Source organism: Dreissena polymorpha, chromosome 9, assembly GCF_020536995.1.
Source record: "Dreissena polymorpha isolate Duluth1 chromosome 9, UMN_Dpol_1.0, whole genome shotgun sequence".
Lineage (NCBI taxonomy): Eukaryota > Metazoa > Mollusca > Bivalvia > Myida > Dreissenidae > Dreissena > Dreissena polymorpha.
Window position 1 is genome coordinate 66,285,709 of NC_068363.1, and position 19,129 is coordinate 66,304,837.

The 19,129-nt window shown below is 33.2% G+C and overlaps 2 protein-coding genes across 10 annotated transcripts in view; one reads left to right on the forward strand and one right to left on the reverse strand.

Moving 5' to 3' along the window:
- Positions 1–7,087, forward strand: part of LOC127844463 (deoxynucleoside triphosphate triphosphohydrolase SAMHD1-like) — a 44,020-nt gene extending 36,933 nt beyond the window's left edge. For all 5 annotated transcript variants that reach the window (XM_052374706.1, XM_052374708.1, XM_052374707.1 and 2 more), the window contains 4 exons: positions 188–277; positions 1,205–1,303; positions 3,059–3,190; positions 3,850–7,087. In XM_052374706.1, the coding sequence (XP_052230666.1) occupies positions 188–277; positions 1,205–1,303; positions 3,059–3,190; positions 3,850–3,924 (396 nt within the window). In that variant the 3' untranslated portion in view covers positions 3,925–7,087. The remainder of the gene's footprint in view (positions 1–187; positions 278–1,204; positions 1,304–3,058; positions 3,191–3,849) is intronic.
- Positions 7,088–16,695: 9,608 nt separating this feature from the next.
- The window catches only part of LOC127844478 (D-aspartate oxidase-like), a 35,141-nt gene continuing 32,707 nt past the window's right edge, over positions 16,696–19,129 (reverse strand). For all 5 annotated transcript variants that reach the window (XM_052374738.1, XM_052374742.1, XM_052374741.1 and 2 more), the window contains one exon: positions 16,696–18,350. In XM_052374738.1, coding sequence (XP_052230698.1) covers positions 18,237–18,350 — 114 coding nt within the window. In that variant the 3' untranslated portion in view covers positions 16,696–18,236. The remainder of the gene's footprint in view (positions 18,351–19,129) is intronic.

Genomic DNA, 19,129 nt, shown 5'->3' on the forward strand with positions numbered 1-19,129 from the left:
TTTATTTTTAATTTAATCATGTCTAGAAAATCATTTTCAATCACTTTCTTGGATGTATTATGCAAACAAATCACATGAAAAAGAAGTTGACAGTTTTCAACTTTGGTTCACAGTTATATAATTAATAACATAAAAAAACATACCGCACCTTGTTATTAATCCCATTTCGTTTGTTAATGAACGACAGGAAGACAAGCCTAAAATAATTACCGAAGTGTTTTCAAAATTGGCTCCAAGTGAAAAACAAAGCATGAAGAAAGAAGACATCGTGATCCTGGTAAGACTGTTTATTGGAATTAGCAACAAACATGATCCCAGAAAGAGCATATAGTAGTAACACTGTCATTCCGTGGGTGGATGGTGACATCTCTTTGAGGTTTTTTAATATCATTTTTGAGTACTTTCACCACGATCAGACGATATATCACGAATAACTGGGTGAAAGTTCAAGGTCACAGTTCAAGGTTAAAGGAAATTTAGTTTACTCTCTAAAGCTGTATTTGATATTATTTCAAAAAGTTATTGCCCATCCCCTGAAATGTTTATGTGCAACTGTCCCGTTCCTGGGTAAAAATTCAATAACCCAATCGTAAGCCAAGGCTTGTGCATAAATGTTACTTTTACTGTCTCGAAGGATGTCGATATTACTTCTGAGTATGAATCTCGATAACAAGATAATATTTCACACATAGTTCTTATTGTTCTTTAGTTAAATATCAAGGTTACAAATCAATTATACTAGTCATGTATTAATTTCTATTCTGTGAATTTTAATGCCTAGCGAAAATCTGATATTATTTATTATTAGTATTAGATCTAGTAGGAATACACTTATTCCCTCGATGACTTCACTGTTGGACATGTGCAATTCTACTTCTTTTAGATGAAAGGTCAAGGTCTAAGCCAGAATTCAATATTAGAGGCTACATCCTGTGATATGCCTTGCTCACTTGTCCAATATGTGAATATTTGTTCGGCCTATGCGTCATCTATTTGGCATGTTTTGTTAACAAATTTAGATTTTAATTAGGGGATAATAAAAAAAGATTATAATGTGACAGAAGTGTTTTGCAACATGGGAATAAAAAATCAAAAAAAATAAACAAGATTCACCCAGCCTTGGAAATCCTTAATCATTGAGATTGCTCTTGTTTGACAAAAGTCGTTAAATGTTTGTTTTTTTACATCCAAAGTTATGTTACAGTTTGTTAATCACGACTATGGAATGAAAGAAAATAATCCAGTGGACAAGGTCAGGTTTTACTGCAAAAAAGAACGTGATGTTGCAGTCAGGATTTTACAGGTAACGATGCCGACCTTCTGAAAAATTGTGAATTCGATATTTGGTTCCTAGTGAATATGTTTAGCTCATCTGAGTACAACGTACTTATGGGAACTTTTAGGATACTCCATTTTCCATTAGTGCCTTAGAAAGGTGCTCGTTTTGTTCTAACGACTTCTTCGTCTTAAAATCCTTAACCAATTTAAACGTTACTAAGCAGGTATAATTCTAGGGTGAACATTTTTTAAAGTTGTTCACATTGTTCCGTTCTATTGCATATGTAGGTCACCAGACCTTAACATAAATCTCAAAATGAAAGCTTCCAAAATCTTCAACTCTATAATTACAAGATTATTGCTTTAAATTTGGTTCCAAACATCGTCTATAGTGGTCATTTATTGATTTTGTATAAATCATGTCTCTATGGTCAAAACTCTTCAAGACACTGGGGTCACGTGATTTATATAGACATATATAGAAAATAGCTTTAAAATCACCTATTAAACTTCAAAGATCATGGGCTGTTAAATCGTATGGTGGTCCTATACCAATCTTTTTCAAATAATGTCCCCGCCCGGGATCAACATTGGAATGACTTGTATTCCTTACAGGTTCATAGTTAAAAGTTGTCCCTTTACCGTCAGGTCGAGATGTTTGATATGTTGCATGTATGAAGATGTATTATGATCATTTATCGAGTTTGTTCATTCATGCTCCTGGGGTCTTAACTGACCATGACTAGTTGTCACACGATTTATATTAAAATATACCTGGTATGGTAAATCATTTAAAACTATTCTTCTCTGAAACCACAAAGGTCATAAGTTTTAAATTTGGCGTTGTATCACCCAATGTTGGTTTTCCACCAAGGTTGTTTCAATCATGACCCTAGGATCAAAATGAGCCCTAGGATAGCTTTTTATATAGTACATAATACATCTTGAACCGCAAGGAGAGTGGTTTTCTATTTTGCAATTAACATCTTATAGCGGTTCGCTACTTCGTTCAAATTATGCGTTCAATATTTACCATTCCGCGAGAGTCACATGATGTACAAAGTATATAGGCTTATTATACTGAATATATCTTTACATATCATATTTAATGAAATATCGAGGATTTGGTGTTTAAAAATTGGTTGGCGAAATCGTATGGTTGTCCTCTAATAAGTTTGTTCAAACCAAGCGCATGGGTTTAGAATATGACATAATATATATAATAAAACTAATTAAGATAACAAAGAGTCATGACACAAACAGTACAACATTTGCCCATTTATAGATAGGTTTATACATGCCTCATAGTTAAAAACCTAGGGCATTTAGGCCCTCTGTATAAATAATGATGGTACTTGTGAAGGGAATTTTCAGTTTTGACATAATATATAATCTTACCAGATTGCATCGTTAAAAAAGAATAAAATCTGTGAAATTAGAGTTATTGTTATATTACTTATAAGCTTTTTCTGTGTACATTTTATGAGTCAACTTTAATGAACATTTTTTTTTCGATTTTTATACCTACACAGCGAGGGCATGTACATGTGTGTCGATCGGTTGGTGTGTCGGTCGGTCGGTATGATATCAGTATTTTGTTTGACAACCTACTTCCTTTTTTCTCCACTGATTTCAATGTCGTGCGGATGTTCAAGACACGCATTTCAACTCAGTTATGTAGTCATTATTGTGTTATTTGCCTTTAACAAAGGTAAATTGTGTAATAGTGATAAAACTTTTTTTGCCACAAGTATTGACTTAATTGGTTGTATTCTCGCAGGAGTCCAGCATGTTGCCAAGGAATTTCAATGAGCAGGTGATAAGGATATACAGCAAGAACCAGAGCTACTGTGATATGCTGGAAAGGGCGTTTAAAGAATGGTGCAAAGACAATAAAATCTCTCCTCAAAAGGTATTCAACTCGATCCTATGTGTTTCCTTAATATATCGAAACTTATAATGTCAAAAGCGAAACTATTGTTTCTCATTGAGACAAAAACAACATATGAAAAGCCTTGACATTTAAAATTGTACGGTTGGACGAAAATTACATTTGATTACATTGATTGGTCAATTAACTTCAACAATTTAACCGTTTTTAATCAAAACGTTTTTAAACTCCAAACTATCATAATCCAGTTTTTTTTACAATTTTTGGAATGGTGCTTCGGCCTTTTAAATTAGGAATAATGGGGCCTCTTTGACTAAAATTAGGAAATTAATATTGATATGTTTTGCTTACAAATTCTTCAAAATAGAAATTAAGTGTTATCAATATTATATTAACTAAGGTTAAACTAATTTAGCCGAGTGGGGAAATGAACTTTAAATTGAGTTTATATATATATAATCTTTCGAGACATCAATTAGGCATTAAGACAGTCATTCGAGAATAATATTAACTTTTTTTATGTACACTGTTATTAATAAACTATATCTCATTCAAATGCACTGCCATTTTAAATTCGTATTCGATGGATTCAATGAATCGTCTTCAAGTTGTTGTAAATAACAAAATAACGACAATGAAAATTATACCATACACACAATTAATGTTTCTTTATGCTTCAGTTTGTTCGTGTTGGGAAAAGAAAACTTCCCAAAGGCTCGACAACATCGTTGCCTGCCAAACGCCTTAAAAAATAATCAGCATCTATCACAGAGGAACTGTATTAATCAATAGATGTTCTGAGATTGAAAACGTTCTAAAAAAAGATATTATTATAGCATTTTGCTATACATGTTAGCTTATAGATTTTACAGGAAACTGAAAGTTGCTTAAAACAAAAGTAATTTTTTCACCGAAAATACGTTTTCTGTGATTTTAAAGTTAACAAAGTGTATTTTAATGTTTGTGTTTTTGTGTTTTGTTGTTTGTGTTTGTTGAAAATTGCGTTTTTTTTTAAAGAAATATAGATTTGGTTACAACAAAAATATTAAAAAATAATTAAAAATAAAAAAAGACAAAACATTACCACACTATAGTAACAAATAATGCATTTGGGCCATAATAAGAAATTCTGTAATTGTTTTTATAATAAAAAGACAAAACATAACCAATAGACGACTTTAGAGAATCGACATTTTATTCATATTTTATTTAAAGTGCTAACTTGTATTGTTATGTCACAAAAAATGAAACCAGTTAAATTGTATGTAATATTTACATCTCTAGAGTTATATGGAATTATTTACATCTCTAGAATTACATGTATATGGAATTATTTAAATCTTTCGAAAGTGCTTCATAAACTTAATCGTTACGTTTGTTGTTAGGGTAGTTGTTTGCTGTGGTGTTGCTGACAAAGAGAAAAAACTATGTATAAAAATAGTGGGTTGCTGTTAGATATTGTGTGCCTAAATTCGCATTGTGATATTTTGTTGCAATAATAAGTACTAGTATTATGGCACGTTTTGTTTTCGTCTGTATACTGATACGGGTGACCATATCTTATGTTCACAATTGTCTAACACAAATCTTTGACTTAAATGCTAAATTATATCTAAAAGGTATTTTTTCGTAAAATCAGACATTTTAAATCTATCAACCAGGTTTGCAGCTGATTTAGTTCACTAGTGTATCAATATTGTATGCTTTGTTGCTTTACGCGAGTTTTTGGATGATTTTAACAGGTTATGTTATTCTGTGTACTAATTTGTCCCTTACCGGTTTCACAGTTGATGACTTTATGTTTATCCCTTGTCCTGCCATTTGACCATCTTTCCGTTTGTTCATCGAATCTGGATCCTGCGTTAATTCAAAAGGTACTTAAGCTATAATGATTAAACTTTATATGTGGATAAGAGGCCGTATGGGGAATATTCTTGTTATTTCCGTGGTTTTGCATACCAAAATTGTGCTAATTGATAAAAATTAAGCCTTCATGTACAAATATTACTTTGACAAAAATGGTGTTAAAGCTACAAGTGATGCAGTTTTAGGGGTGCTTATCGGCACAGACATTACGTATTCATGGGTATGCATTGTTGAGAAAAACCATTAATGGACATTACATTTAAAACATGCTTTGTTTAATTTGTCAATATGGCCTATTTAAAGTTAAATATATATGAAGCTATTATTTCAGGTATTTCACCTCACTGCCTTTCACATTTTTGTTTTATAATATGTATGTCAATTAATTATTATGTAAACCGTCGACCGGCATCATAGAGGATTTGTATCTGGTTTAGGTCGATTGAATACAGTTTGTGATCCTTGATAAAAGTACGCAGTTGTTTTAAAATGAATTTGTAGAAACATTAAATTGTGTTTTTCCCATATCAAGCAATATTTTACTTGTGTACTTAAGAATTTCCAGAACCGTTGAAGGCATGATTCAAAGGCAATTGAATGCATACTTTCAAGTACCACTAGATGCATAGTTTTAAGACTTTCAATGATATAAGAATGTATTTCCAGGATAGGACGCAGTTTATCAAGGGTAATTGAATACAATGTTTTAAGGACCTTTTAATGTTTTATTTCAAGGACATTTGAATTCATAATTTGAAGGACCATTCAATGCATAATTTTAAAATCATAGAGTGATTTCGAAACCCTTAGGATACATTATTGCAGTGATATTTCGATGCATAACTTAAAAGACCTTACATTGCATAATTTAAAAGACCTTACTATGCATAATTTAAAAGACCTTACTATGCATAATTTAAAGCACCATGGCATGCGTGATTTCAATGACCTTTGACTAAGATAATCTCATCATGTACGTTTACTCTTATGTCCTCGAAGTTTGCTATTTGAGTGTCTTGAGGCACGTTTTTTGACGCATTGCTTTTCCTACATGTATTGTTGTTTAGTCACGCAGCATGCGCAAGCAGTATGTCTTTGTTTGCGTATTTTTCCGTCCTAAACAATTGCTTAAAACTGGTGTATAAAGTAAATACTGTATGAGAATTTTTATGAAACTACAATTCTCAAAAACATTTGTACCAGTCTTATGTGAGCACAATAGTCATTATTTAATGCCAGTTGCCATCCATAAATCATCTCTTTTTATGTCCCCCACCACAATAGTGGGGGACATATTGTTTTTGTCCTGTCTCGTTGTCTGTTGATTTGTCGATTTGTGGGTTTGTTTGTTTGTTGCTTTGTTTGTTTGCGCCAAACTTTAACATTTACCATAACTTTTACAATATTGAAGATAGCAACTTCATATTTGGCATGCATGTGTATCTCATGTAGCTGAACATTTTGAGTGGTGAAAGGTCAATGTCAATGTCATCTTTCAAGGTCAAAGGTCAAATATATGGGTCAAAATCGCTCATTTAATGTACACTTTTGAAATATTGAAAATATTTACTTGATATTTTGCATGCATGTGTATCTCATGGAGCTGCACATTTTGAGTGAAGAAAGGTCAAGGCAAAGGTCATCCTGAAAGGTCAAAGGTCAAATACATGGGTCAAAATCGCTCATTTAATGTACACTTTTGCAATATTGAAGATAGCAACTTCATATTTGGCCTGCATGTTTATCTTATGGATTTGCACATTTTGAGTGGTGAAAGGTTAAGGTCAAGGTCATCCTTCAAGTTTAAAGGTCAAATATATGGGGACAAAGTGTTTCACAAACACATTTGTTTTATATGCATTTATACTTTTATATAATTTAACAGCGTAACAGTTAGTGTATTTGCATGATAGTTAACACAGTTATGCATTATGTGATAGTCTTTATCTTATTAGAACAATTCTTAGCTGTACATTTCATTATACAATGGATTTATTACATGATTAAATGAAATTTGAAATATAAACAGGGAATAAAGTTTTCATAATCTGACAGTATTTGAATTGTTCAACATCTGCGAACATTGTATGTAATAAATGCACAGTTTTCATTGTCTAAAATGGTAATTATATTTTTTAAACGATGTTTTGCATTACAAGAATGTCAAGATTCATGTTCGACCTAATAATAAACGTTATGGGAAAAATGGACTCAATGTGCCTCAACGATTAGCCTGTACAGTCCGCCTAGATTGGATTTTGGAATGAAAAATACCCTGAAAGCGGGAAGTGTCGTCCCTGATAAGCTTGGGCGGACTGCACTTGCTAATCTGGGACCCCATTTCACGCACATGCATTTAGCCCAGTTTTCTTTGAAGGAAGATCTAATAAGAACATCCATGGTCGCTTGTTATAGCTAAGTGTATCCAAAGTGTATGTTGCTGTTGAAAACTAACGCGCAAACTATCTATGGGTCGATACAGGCATATTTAGCTCAGCTGAAAATGAAATGTTAATACTGAGCTATTGTGATCACCGTATAACCGCAGCTGGTCTTCTTGCGTGATGTGTTGTTAAATTTTATCTCGTTTTTGTGCAATGGCCAGATTTTTAATCCAATGTTGATGACACTTGCTTAGCCGAGTTAAAATCTTGGTCCAATGCGTCCAAAAGCTAGGTAATTTTGTAAAATCTTAGAAACACCTTATTATCACTGTAGAGGCCACATTTTTAATTTTAATCTTGATAAAACCTTTCTTGAATGTTTGTCAATATAAAATTTTAGAGGAGTTTGAATCTGGGCCGAAAAAAAAGTGTTTTGGCAGGACAAGTTCCGGCTTATCTTTGACTCAAATGATCGCTCCATGGACATCGTGACCTTTGTTTTCATTCATCTCACAAAATATTATGAACTCAATTACACATATACCTGTGCGCTACGCACTGGTAAAACTGGGTTTAATTAATGTGCGTTCTTTCCACTTATATGGGATCGTTTTCTTGTTTTAAAGAAAGTCTCTTCTAACAAAAACCCACTTTAGGCGGAAAGTGTCTTCTCCTATAAGCTTGTGCGGACTTCACATGCTAAATTTTAACGACACTAGACGCAAATGCATTAAGCCCAGATTTTACAGGACGAGGCTCAAATAAGTTCAATTTTCATTATAACGCTGAGCCGTTTGGTCAAATCTTATGTCGCTCTACATACAGCCACGTGGGCTTCGTGTTTATAAAGTTATCAGTATCAATTCAGAAGACAAGATATGAAGGTCCTCTCAGCTGTGTCACGGAGTGTATATTGATAGGAGATGAATCGAGTATTTGACCCTTACTGTAGTAAATTCAATCTTATGCAAAAACTGATAGATCTGTGGCTTTATTGCCCCTGTGTTCAGCACAAACCAATTATCTCGTTATGATCGGATACTGTGCCGACCAATACTAAATAACACTATGGTGTCATACGCCACAGCAGGGACCTATACTTGTATATTTGTCCCTAACCACAGGTGGCAATGTCTGGTCAGTTTACACTTTTTATGATACCTCCATGTCTTCTCGTGGTATTAGTGGTCATTTCTTGGAGTAATGTAACGCCAAATACTCAATTTTGCGTTTATAAGATATGTAGCGTATTGAAAACATTTATAGTCATCTGCCCATACAGATTGCCATAAACTAAATACTGTATAGATGTCAGCCAGCTTAATCATAATAATTATAAGTGCTTAATACCTATACATGTACATTTTAAACATTTAAAAAATCTAATACTTAACATTTAACGTATTTAGCGGGTACCGGTAAAAAACTCCGTCATTTCGTAGTCCTATAAAGAGTGTATGGTAGTGTACGGAACAACATGATTAAAAACAGCATTCTCATTTGAGCACAACGGGGTTAAATAATCTTCCCGAAAAATACAAATAATACAGAGTTATAATTTAGAATTCTATATATTTATAACTCTGATAACTTATAAGATATTTCAATATACATGCATAGACAGTTCACCGTGATTTTCAAGAATCTTTAAATAATTTTAATTAATTGATAATTTATGGTTAATAACCTTTCATATAATTTTACACAATTACCTTTTTGATAATAAACAACAAACGATGAATGTTTTGACATCCATTATATTTGAAGTATGCAAAGCCGAAAAATATCAAGAGGGTCCGCTATATACGCTGTTTCATCATAAAATTAACACCCTTTCTGTGTTATTATAAAGAGCTGAAATCGTTAATTTATTAAGCTTCATTAATACTTAGCTTTATTGATATGTCTCTAGAACAAAATATTTCAATATATATTCAAAAATATAATAATCGTGGCAAAGGAAATTCAATTGCCGGTATCTAAACAAAAGCATAATCGCCAAGACCTTAGCATCAGTTCGGTTCGTTAGGACCGCGCGCTAATTTCTTCCGCCTTCATTCCTTACTTGCTTTCATTTTTAAACCATTTTTTTTCTATCATATACAGAATTCTATTTTCCTAAGCAAGATGTTATTTTTAAAACTGAACTCCAAATGTAAACGCTACAAATTGGTATAAAGTACGAACATGTCAACCGTAAATCAAGATTCTAAAACTCCAAAACGGTATGATATTTGCAAAAGTTAAAGTTATAACTCGACGGGCTGCCGAAATCAGAAGAAAAACTTAATATATATTTATATATATGAAAACTACGTTACGTAAGCTTTCTAATGATATATAATTTGTCAAAATCAGCCTAGAAATGAAACTATGATTTAACAAAATACGTGAGTGGGTAAATCAAATGTATAACCTCGGCGCTTCGATAAAAGATCGATAGTTACGACACGGTCACGTGACTTAGACACAACAAGATATTTGGTGTAACGGTCCCGTTTCTTATCCGTGTAATCTAGAGTCCGTGGCTGTGTGTTCAGAATGAAGGGCGATTCAAGAACGATATTTTACCTCAACTAAGTTGGCATTGACTCAAGAAGCCTGCTTGAAAAAAGTATTTAGTATTTGTTGATAATTAAAGAAACTTTCTTTGAAAGGATTTTTTTAATAATATTCTAACAAACAAATTAGTCAAATTTATTCGTCTTCGACAACAAAAATGCCAAAGTCAGACGATTTCTGACGTGACAGTAAGATTATGATAACGCGAGAGAACGATGACAATAACGCGACGTTATGACGAAAATAGAGAATACTATTTAAATGTGAGTGTGTACTTGAATTTATCCGACGAGTTGAAGAAAGGTTTACATGGCGAGGCATGTCACTATCTATCCTACAATATTTTTTTTAATTTGTTCCCGATGTAATGAAATAAATTTTTAATTGCTAAAAAATAGCAACAACAGATAAAATTAACTGAATCGAACCTTGCGTAGTAATATTAAAATTGTTTGGGAATATTCCCGTTAACGCAGCTCGAAATAGTCCCAAACAATTCCACGCAAAAGCAGAGTAACAAGACAAAATATCGCTGTGTACTAGTATGCCTCGATTCAATTTAATCAGCATTCCAAATGTAACACACTCAAGTAGAACACAGACAATTTTGTTCAAACTACAAAGTAATTTAATGAAGACCATTCGTAAAGTATTTAACGAGAGCTACAGCTTTAAAAAAACGTGGTAATTTAGTGGTTATTTCATTTCAGATGTTACATTAACAGGTTTAGATGTTCTCATTACTTTTATGATGAGCACAGCGCCTGCATGGCTAAAAAACCAATGTGCTCCATACCTCGAAACCAGTTTAAATACCGTAGGGTGACATGGTTTTAGGACATTAACAGTATAAAACCACATGATCGTTTATCGATCTAGTATCAGCGTCAATATTAAGTTTTTTAAGAGTGAAACTAATCTGTTTTAGTATATATACCTTGCTTTTGAAATTATTAAACACCTGTATTCACCCTAGAGCAGATACAGAAGTATAAATTTAAAAAATACATAAATTATACTAAAAATTTCATCAATATATATTTTTTTATAATGTCACGGATCTATTAAATTTATTGCTTAATGATGACATATTTTAATATCTTTACTGTGTTTTCATTGCACATTTTACCTGTGTATGTTTAACAGGTATAATTGTCAATATCGTTTTATAGTATTATAACCGCGTGGTTGTATCACGCGCGCGTTTTAAATTTCAAATACATCAAACTCAAGCTTTGTGGTCGAAAGTAGGGAGAACATCTATTAGGGACCGGCTGTACCTGGGTCTGTACGAATTGTGTTTATAAATAAATGTGCTGCACCTAAATGATGTGGCTTCGTTGTTCTGAATGAGGGTGCATTGTTTAATTGACATTTTGCAGTCGCAAACGGTTACGTGCCGTGCTTGCATAACAGGCATTGTTTGATTAATTGACGGTCGATTATTGGGCCTTTTAACGAAATGTGTCACAGTACCACGATACGCAATTATCTTTTTTTAAATGCCACGAATTAAGTTGCAACGATATCATCGTTATTTTTTTTAAGAACAATGTTAATTTCAAACTGGCGTATGTTAATAGTTTGACATTAAGTTTGTTGTAGCCAAAATACATTAGATATGGATCCGAAACATGGAAAAATCGTACCCACATCAATATAGTAATTACCGAGAGATTTTTAATTTATTGTGCTTTTGTCTTGTGCTGTGGAGGGCGGATTAGCCGGAGGAAACCCCACATGTTCGGTACAGTTACCACTTACGAAGCTCTTATGCGTCTGGATCACGGGTCGCCTCGGTTAGACGAATGTTGAAGAATAGCTGCAATTTCCAGCTTGATGTTGTCTTGTGTTGTGGGTTTGGGGGAGCAGGAATATCCGGCGAAAACCCCACTTTTCCGGTATGGTGACCATCAACCGCACTCAGATGCTTTCGGAAACTTGTGTTCGAACTTGTGTCGCCTAAGTGAGAAGCGCGTGCACCAACCACGGTTCGAGATTTAGAAGATCGGAGTGATCACGGTGAAACAAAGGTAGTATGCTGTGGTGCAGGTCCGATGTCGGACTGATGTGAATACCGATATTGGGCCGATACACAGAAGTAGCATCGATATCTTGGCAATTTAAACATGCTTTCTTTGTGTTTAAGACAGTTTGAAACTTCCACCATACACAGCTGCACCAGACATACGGTAATACATTTGTAAAACCGTACGTCGTTTACAGCTTTGCTAGGCACCATATACACACCGTATTACGCGTCACGTCGATGGCAGAATGTTCCGTCGATGGCAGATAGCTTTACTCGACCGCGTAAACAGGTAGGTTACACATTCGTTCGATATAATTATATAAAGCAAGTAAGGCCAAAATCGTTGCTACGAACATATTGTCCATTGACTGAGGACGCCACCAGGTAATTTTGGACTCGTAGTTCAAGTTTTTAAAGAAATGTGAACGAGTTAAAAGTGACAGTTTCCGAAAAATCATTGAACATGACTGCTTTTTGTTCAAAATATCTGAAGTTTGAAATAAAAGACTTGATTTCGTGTTATATATTTACGCATTTATCCCTTAAGGATACGTAAGCCAAATATCCGCCCTTTGAGTTGTTTAATGAACATGTTACAGGCGTCCAAACTGACCCCGTCGAAAAAATATTGGTGCAGTAATTGGCAGATATGTATTTTAAATGATGCCGCTGATGGCAGAAACGCTGTAGAAAATGCTAACGTAAAAGACAGATTGTCAAAATAACTATTTTATTTATTTCTCTCTTCTTTTTGTACTTTTATACACAATTGAGAAGCGAAACTGTCCTTTGTAATATATTCTCAAGAAAAGAAGGTTATGTATGCAGTAAGTGTATGAATATTATGTTCAATAAAATTGATTATGATACCTATATAATATATATAATGATGCTATAATATAATGAGGGTGTTTTTTGTAGAAAACCGTCACCATGAAGAGGTTCAGGTGTTATTACTGTGACTCTGAGTTTGATGTCCACAAAGACACTGTACACCACCTCATAGAACACCACGAATCTTAACCATTAAGTACAGGGAGCTGGAACTGAATGAGAAAACGTGTCGTCAATGCTACTGAACAAAGGATTATGATATGTATCCGGCAGAATGTTTTAAGATATGTAACAATGACAATGAATAAGTACATGTATATTTAATGATAGTTGGAATCATATTTAGTAATATTAAAATATAAACTATGTATCGCTATCATGTAACTGTCCATACCTGTTATATAGAAAAGCTTCTTTAAATTTTCAGAGACCACTTCTTTGACACTACAGAAAGAAATCGCAAGAAGCAGAAACGAAAGAAAGGACAGATATCGGCTCCAGATCAACTTGCGCATGGACAAGGGCGTGAGACAATTTCATGCATGCGATGAATCCAAGATTTTAACCCATATCCGCAAAGGTCTTAAAGATATTCAACAACACATCACAATTCATCTGATAAAACTTTATTTAAAACTGTAACAGTAAAAACATGTAAACAAAAACATAAAATCTGCAATCTCCCTGCTACAACTGTGTTACATTATTCTCAAAACAAACGTCGAATATGGACAGTTTAACATTATTGTTACATATCATTCACTATCGGGTTCGTCATTTTTCCTATATAACGTATACTGCGACTTTAAAATTCTGAGATATAAAATTACGTGCATGTTGTTAGAGACATCGTTGTTTGTGTGAGAATGGCATGTCTGTGAAAACGTATAATGTGAGAGAGGTTAAGATTGTACATCTAAATTGTTACTTCAACGAATTATTTTACTATACGTTGCATTGAGCGTCTCGTCTTTAGTCATCTGGAAACCCACCGATATAGATAAATTGAGAATTTTTTTATTTTTATCAGCGTGTTTTCGAGTCCAAAACTTTTAGTTTTACCTCTATCGCTGGCTTTACAGACGACTTAACAAGAAACGCCCGATGCAAAAAATAACATAATCATACGTATAAGTTACAAGTAAAACATACAAAACAAACCCTCTAGATGACTTACCATCTCCATCAAAATACGTTTGACTTGTATTCATATTTTTAAACGCACTTGTTCAATAAAAGCAATATTAGATAATTATCATCTTAGAAATACAATTGTTATCATTAAATTTTAAATCAGATTATGTGTTTTGTTTTGTTTTCACTTAAAAATTGTAATGGTTATAATGCACGGACCTACAGGACTCACTGGTATACTAATATGACTTGTCGGAGTTTAAAACAGTGTGACTAGCTTCAAAAGAACATTAACAATGAAAAACAATTAAACATTTGATAATAAACAAAAATATTTCTTAAAACTCAAAAAATCTTATAAAGATTGTTCTGAAAATCTTAAAAGAGGTAAACATTATTATGTCGACGAACATGGCCATTTGGATTAATTGCGTATATACGAAATCATGATTCAACACAGACACTTGTTATGATAAATAAGGCACTAGTAAACATTTAAAGTTTATACCGCATCATTATAATAAATATCAAATACAGTGTATGCCACTGTGATGTATGGTCACATATATTTTTAACATATGGTCATAATCCTTTGTTCTGTAGCCGTGACGACCCATTTTCTCATTCAGTTCCAGCTCCCTGTACTTAATGGTTAAGATTCGTGGTGTTCTATGAGGTGGTGTAAGTGTCTTTGTGGGCATCAAACTCAGAGTCACAGTAATAACACCTGAACCTCTTCATGGTGACGGTTTTCTACAAAAAAACACCCTCATTATATTATATTATAGCCTCGTTATATATATTATATAGGTATCACAATCAAGTTTATTGAACAGAATATTCATACACCTACAGCATACATAACCTTCTTTTCTTGAGAATATATTACAAAGGACAGTTTCGCTTCTCAATTGTGTATAAAAATACAAAAAGAAGAGAAAAATAAACGAAATAGTTATTTTGACAATCTGTCATCTAAGTTAGCATTTTCTACAGCGTTTCTGCCATCAGCGGCATCATTTAAAATACATATCTGCCAACTACGGCACCAATTTTTTTTCGACGGGGTCAGTTTGGACGCCTGTAACATGTTCATTAAACAACTCAAAGGGCGGATATTTGGCTTACGTATCCCTAAGAGATAAATGCGTATGTGTATAACACGAAATCATGTCATTTATTTCAAATTTGAGATATTTTCAACAAAAATCAGTCATTTTTCATGATTTTTCGGAAACTGTCACTTTTAACTCGTTCACATTTCTTTAAAAACTTGAACTACGTGTCCAAAATTATCAGGTGGCGTCCTCAGTCAATGGACAATATGTTCGTAGCAACGATTTTGGCCTTACTTGCTTTATATAATTATTTCGAACGAATTTGTAACCTACCTGTTTACGCGGTCGAGTAAAGCTATCTGTCATCGACGGAACATTCTGCCATCGACGTGACGCGTAATACGGTGTGATATAAATTACGTCGCACGCTGCTGTGTTTGACTGAATTTAAGTTGAAACCAATAGAAAATTCCAGCATTTGCAAAGCTTTAACATGGTTCTGTTAAATACTCTTCGATTGCGTAACTATATAATATACAGTAATCAAAAGAACAAAACGACAGTTACGATAAATAAACTTTGCAGTTATTCATAATGTATATAAGCTTTATGAAAACATTGGTGGATACAATCGCCAGATAGAGTGCTAATTTGCATGAACATAAAATGCCTAATAGCTACTTAACTACAAACTTCAGTTTATCTGATGAATATTACCTTTGATTTCGTTCCAAAGAAGTATTTTATAGACTATGTATTTAAAACTTGCTTGCAAGCCTCGCCGTTATATTATTTTAAGCCTTGCCTGATATATTACAAAAAGATCAGGCAGTAACCTGTTATTCTCTATATCTATCCATCTAGATAGATAGATAGATAGCTAGATAGATAGATAGATAGATAGATAGTAGTATAGATAGATAGATAGCATAGATAGAAGTAGGTAGATCGATAGATGATAGATGATAGATAGCTAGATAGATAGATAGTAGATAGATAGATAGATAGATAGATAGATAGGATAGATAGATAGATGATAGATAGATAGAATATATAGATAGATAGATGATAGATAGGCTCGATAGTTGATCGATAGATAGATAGATAGATAGATAGATAGATACTGGATAGATAGATAGATAGATAGATAGATAGATAGAAGATAGATAGATGATAGATCGATAGATAGATATTAGATAGATGATAGATAGTAGTAGATAGATAGTAGATAGATGTAAGATAGATAGATAGAAGATAGACAGCTAGGATAGATAGATAGATATATAGATAGATAGATAGATAGATAGATAGTATAGATAGCTAGATAGATAGATAGATACGATAGATAGATAGATAGATAGATAGATAGCTAGATAGATAGATAGATAGATAGATAGATAGATAGATAGATAGATAGATAGCTAGATAGATAGATAGATAGATAGATAGTAGATAGATAGATAGATAGCTAGATAGATAGATAGAATAGATAGATTGATTGATGATCTGATTGATTGATTGATTGATTGATAGATGATAGATTGATGATTGATAGTATCATACAAGTATCTACTTTTCTTGTCAATTATTAAACATTGTACTGTGTATTTAATGTTTTTATATAACAGTACAGTAAAAAATACAATAACAACTCCGTGCTTTTTCCTATTTGTTCACAAAACTTAATTTGTATGTATCTGAGGTAAATTTTACTTTACATTATGAAGAAATCATAATATACAGTTCTATGTTACCCTGCTTCTGAATATAAAAAGATGAACATGAGGCTTCTAATGTAAAATGATTAAAGTATCACAACATGAACATCAAGTTTCTGATGTAAAATGATTAAAGTATAACAAAATGAAAATCAAGTTTCTGATGTAAAATGATTAATAACAAAATGAAAATCCAGTTTCTGATGTAAAATGATCAAAGTATAACAACATGAACATCAAGCAAATGGCAAAAGGATAACAAATATCAATCATTAAATGAAAATATAAAATCAAACAATAGATCACATATGAAATGCAAATATTTAAAAAAAATGCTGATGCTAATTTTTGTAATTCAAGACAGTATTGATAATTAATAATTTATAAAAGCAAACACACAAAATCCAATAATTATTTCTAGTAAGCCAACATACTTGTAATGAAATAGCAATTGAAGGCATAACTAAATTAAGTTTTAAAAAAAGTTATATATAGCAAGACTATTGCCACGCAATATATGTCCCCTACCGGCTCCACCATTGTCAGAATTTTTTTTTGGTTGCCATATCAACCAGAATTTAGATGTAGGAAGAAAATGAAATGATGTGCATAATGTCCATATTGGCATCTATCCATGTTTCAAGTTTCATGAAAAAATATCAAGAGTTATGCAGGATCCAGAAAAGTGTAACAGACAGACAGACTCACAGACGCACAGAGAGCAAACCGGTGAAACCGGTAGGGGACAATAATATTACTATTAAATACTTATACAGAGCAGTCAAAACAATTCTCAATTTTACTGTTTGAAGAACCATAATTATAGCATTATAAATCTCACACAAACAAAACTAGCTGTTCATTTGCTATATAAAAAAAATAACATAAATGTACAGTGATTTTTTTTTAACAAAACAATGTATAGAAATACATATCAATCAGTCTCAACAAAATGCTAAAAATACAAAATATAAACACAATATGGTTGATTCAAAAAAATACGCGGTAAAGCTGCAAGATTAATGAACAGGAGAATAATGTAGTAACGATAGACTATAAAATGATGATATAACAGCAAATATACACATACTAACAACAATACTAACACCATGAATGTGTAAAAGCAAATTGTTTGTAATTTTATAAGAATATTTTGATCAGTGCCCTCGTATAGCGCCATAAAGACTGCTGCTAAATATCTACTTGTGTAGCTTGTAACTTTCAACAGGTATAAAACATGTACGGCAAAAACTAATTGGATAGAAATTAATAGTTTACTTGTTGCATGTGCACCATTAAAAATAAAAGCGGAATTATTGTTAAAGACCCAATCTACAGAAAATAATGAAATGCATTTTAATATGGCATCAGTTCAAATGCAAGTAAAGGTACATGACATTTATTTCAAGCAAATCTCTTTTGATTATATTCAATGCACTGAAAGATAGGCATGTGCTTGATGCCAATGGAGTCAACAGTTCAGAGTCTGGCCTGTGGCTCCATAATGGCTTTTGAAACGAGGGTCGCTGCATCCCTGGATGTACCCCATGACAATGTGATGCCGTTGGCTCCATGGCCGTAGTTGTGTACCACCTGCAGGGGACAATCCAGTTATAGTGGAATTGACATAAAATATACCGGGTAATTGAGCCACGCTATGGAAAAACTGGGCTTAATGCATGAGCATAAAGTGTCGTCCCAGATGAGCTTTTGCAGTCCGCACAGCCTTATCAGGAATGAGTCTTTCTGCTTACATGGTATTTTTTGTTTAAAGAAAGTTTCTTTATAGCGAAATCCAGTGTAGGCAGAAAGTGTTGTCACAGTTAAGCCTAAGCAGACTGGACTGGCGAATCTAGGCCGACACTTTACGCATATGCATTAAGCCAATTTTACCACAGCGAGGCTCAATTGTATGTTCCGTGACAAAACCTGAATTAATGACCAAGTGGGGACATCAAACATGAATAGTGTGGATGCTGGTTGTTGCCATAACAACATAGCATGCAGGAGCATATCAATATCTTTTCAACACTCAATTACAGATAGACAATGCAATAATAAACATGAAAAACATGTCATTAGGGCAGGTTTTGTAGTGGATTATTTATTTGTTTTATTTAAATGTGTCTTGTTCTGATAAAACTGGGCATAATACATGTGCGTAAAGTGTTGTCCCAGATTAGCCTGTGCAGTCCGAACAGGCTAATCAGGGACAACACTTTCCGCCTAAACTTGATTTTCGGTAAGGAGGGACTTCCTTGAAACTAAAAGTACCATTAAAGTGGAAAGTGTCGTCCCTGATTAGCCTGTGCGGACTGCACAGGCTAATCTTGGATGACACTTTACGCACATGAATTAAGCCCAGTTTTCTC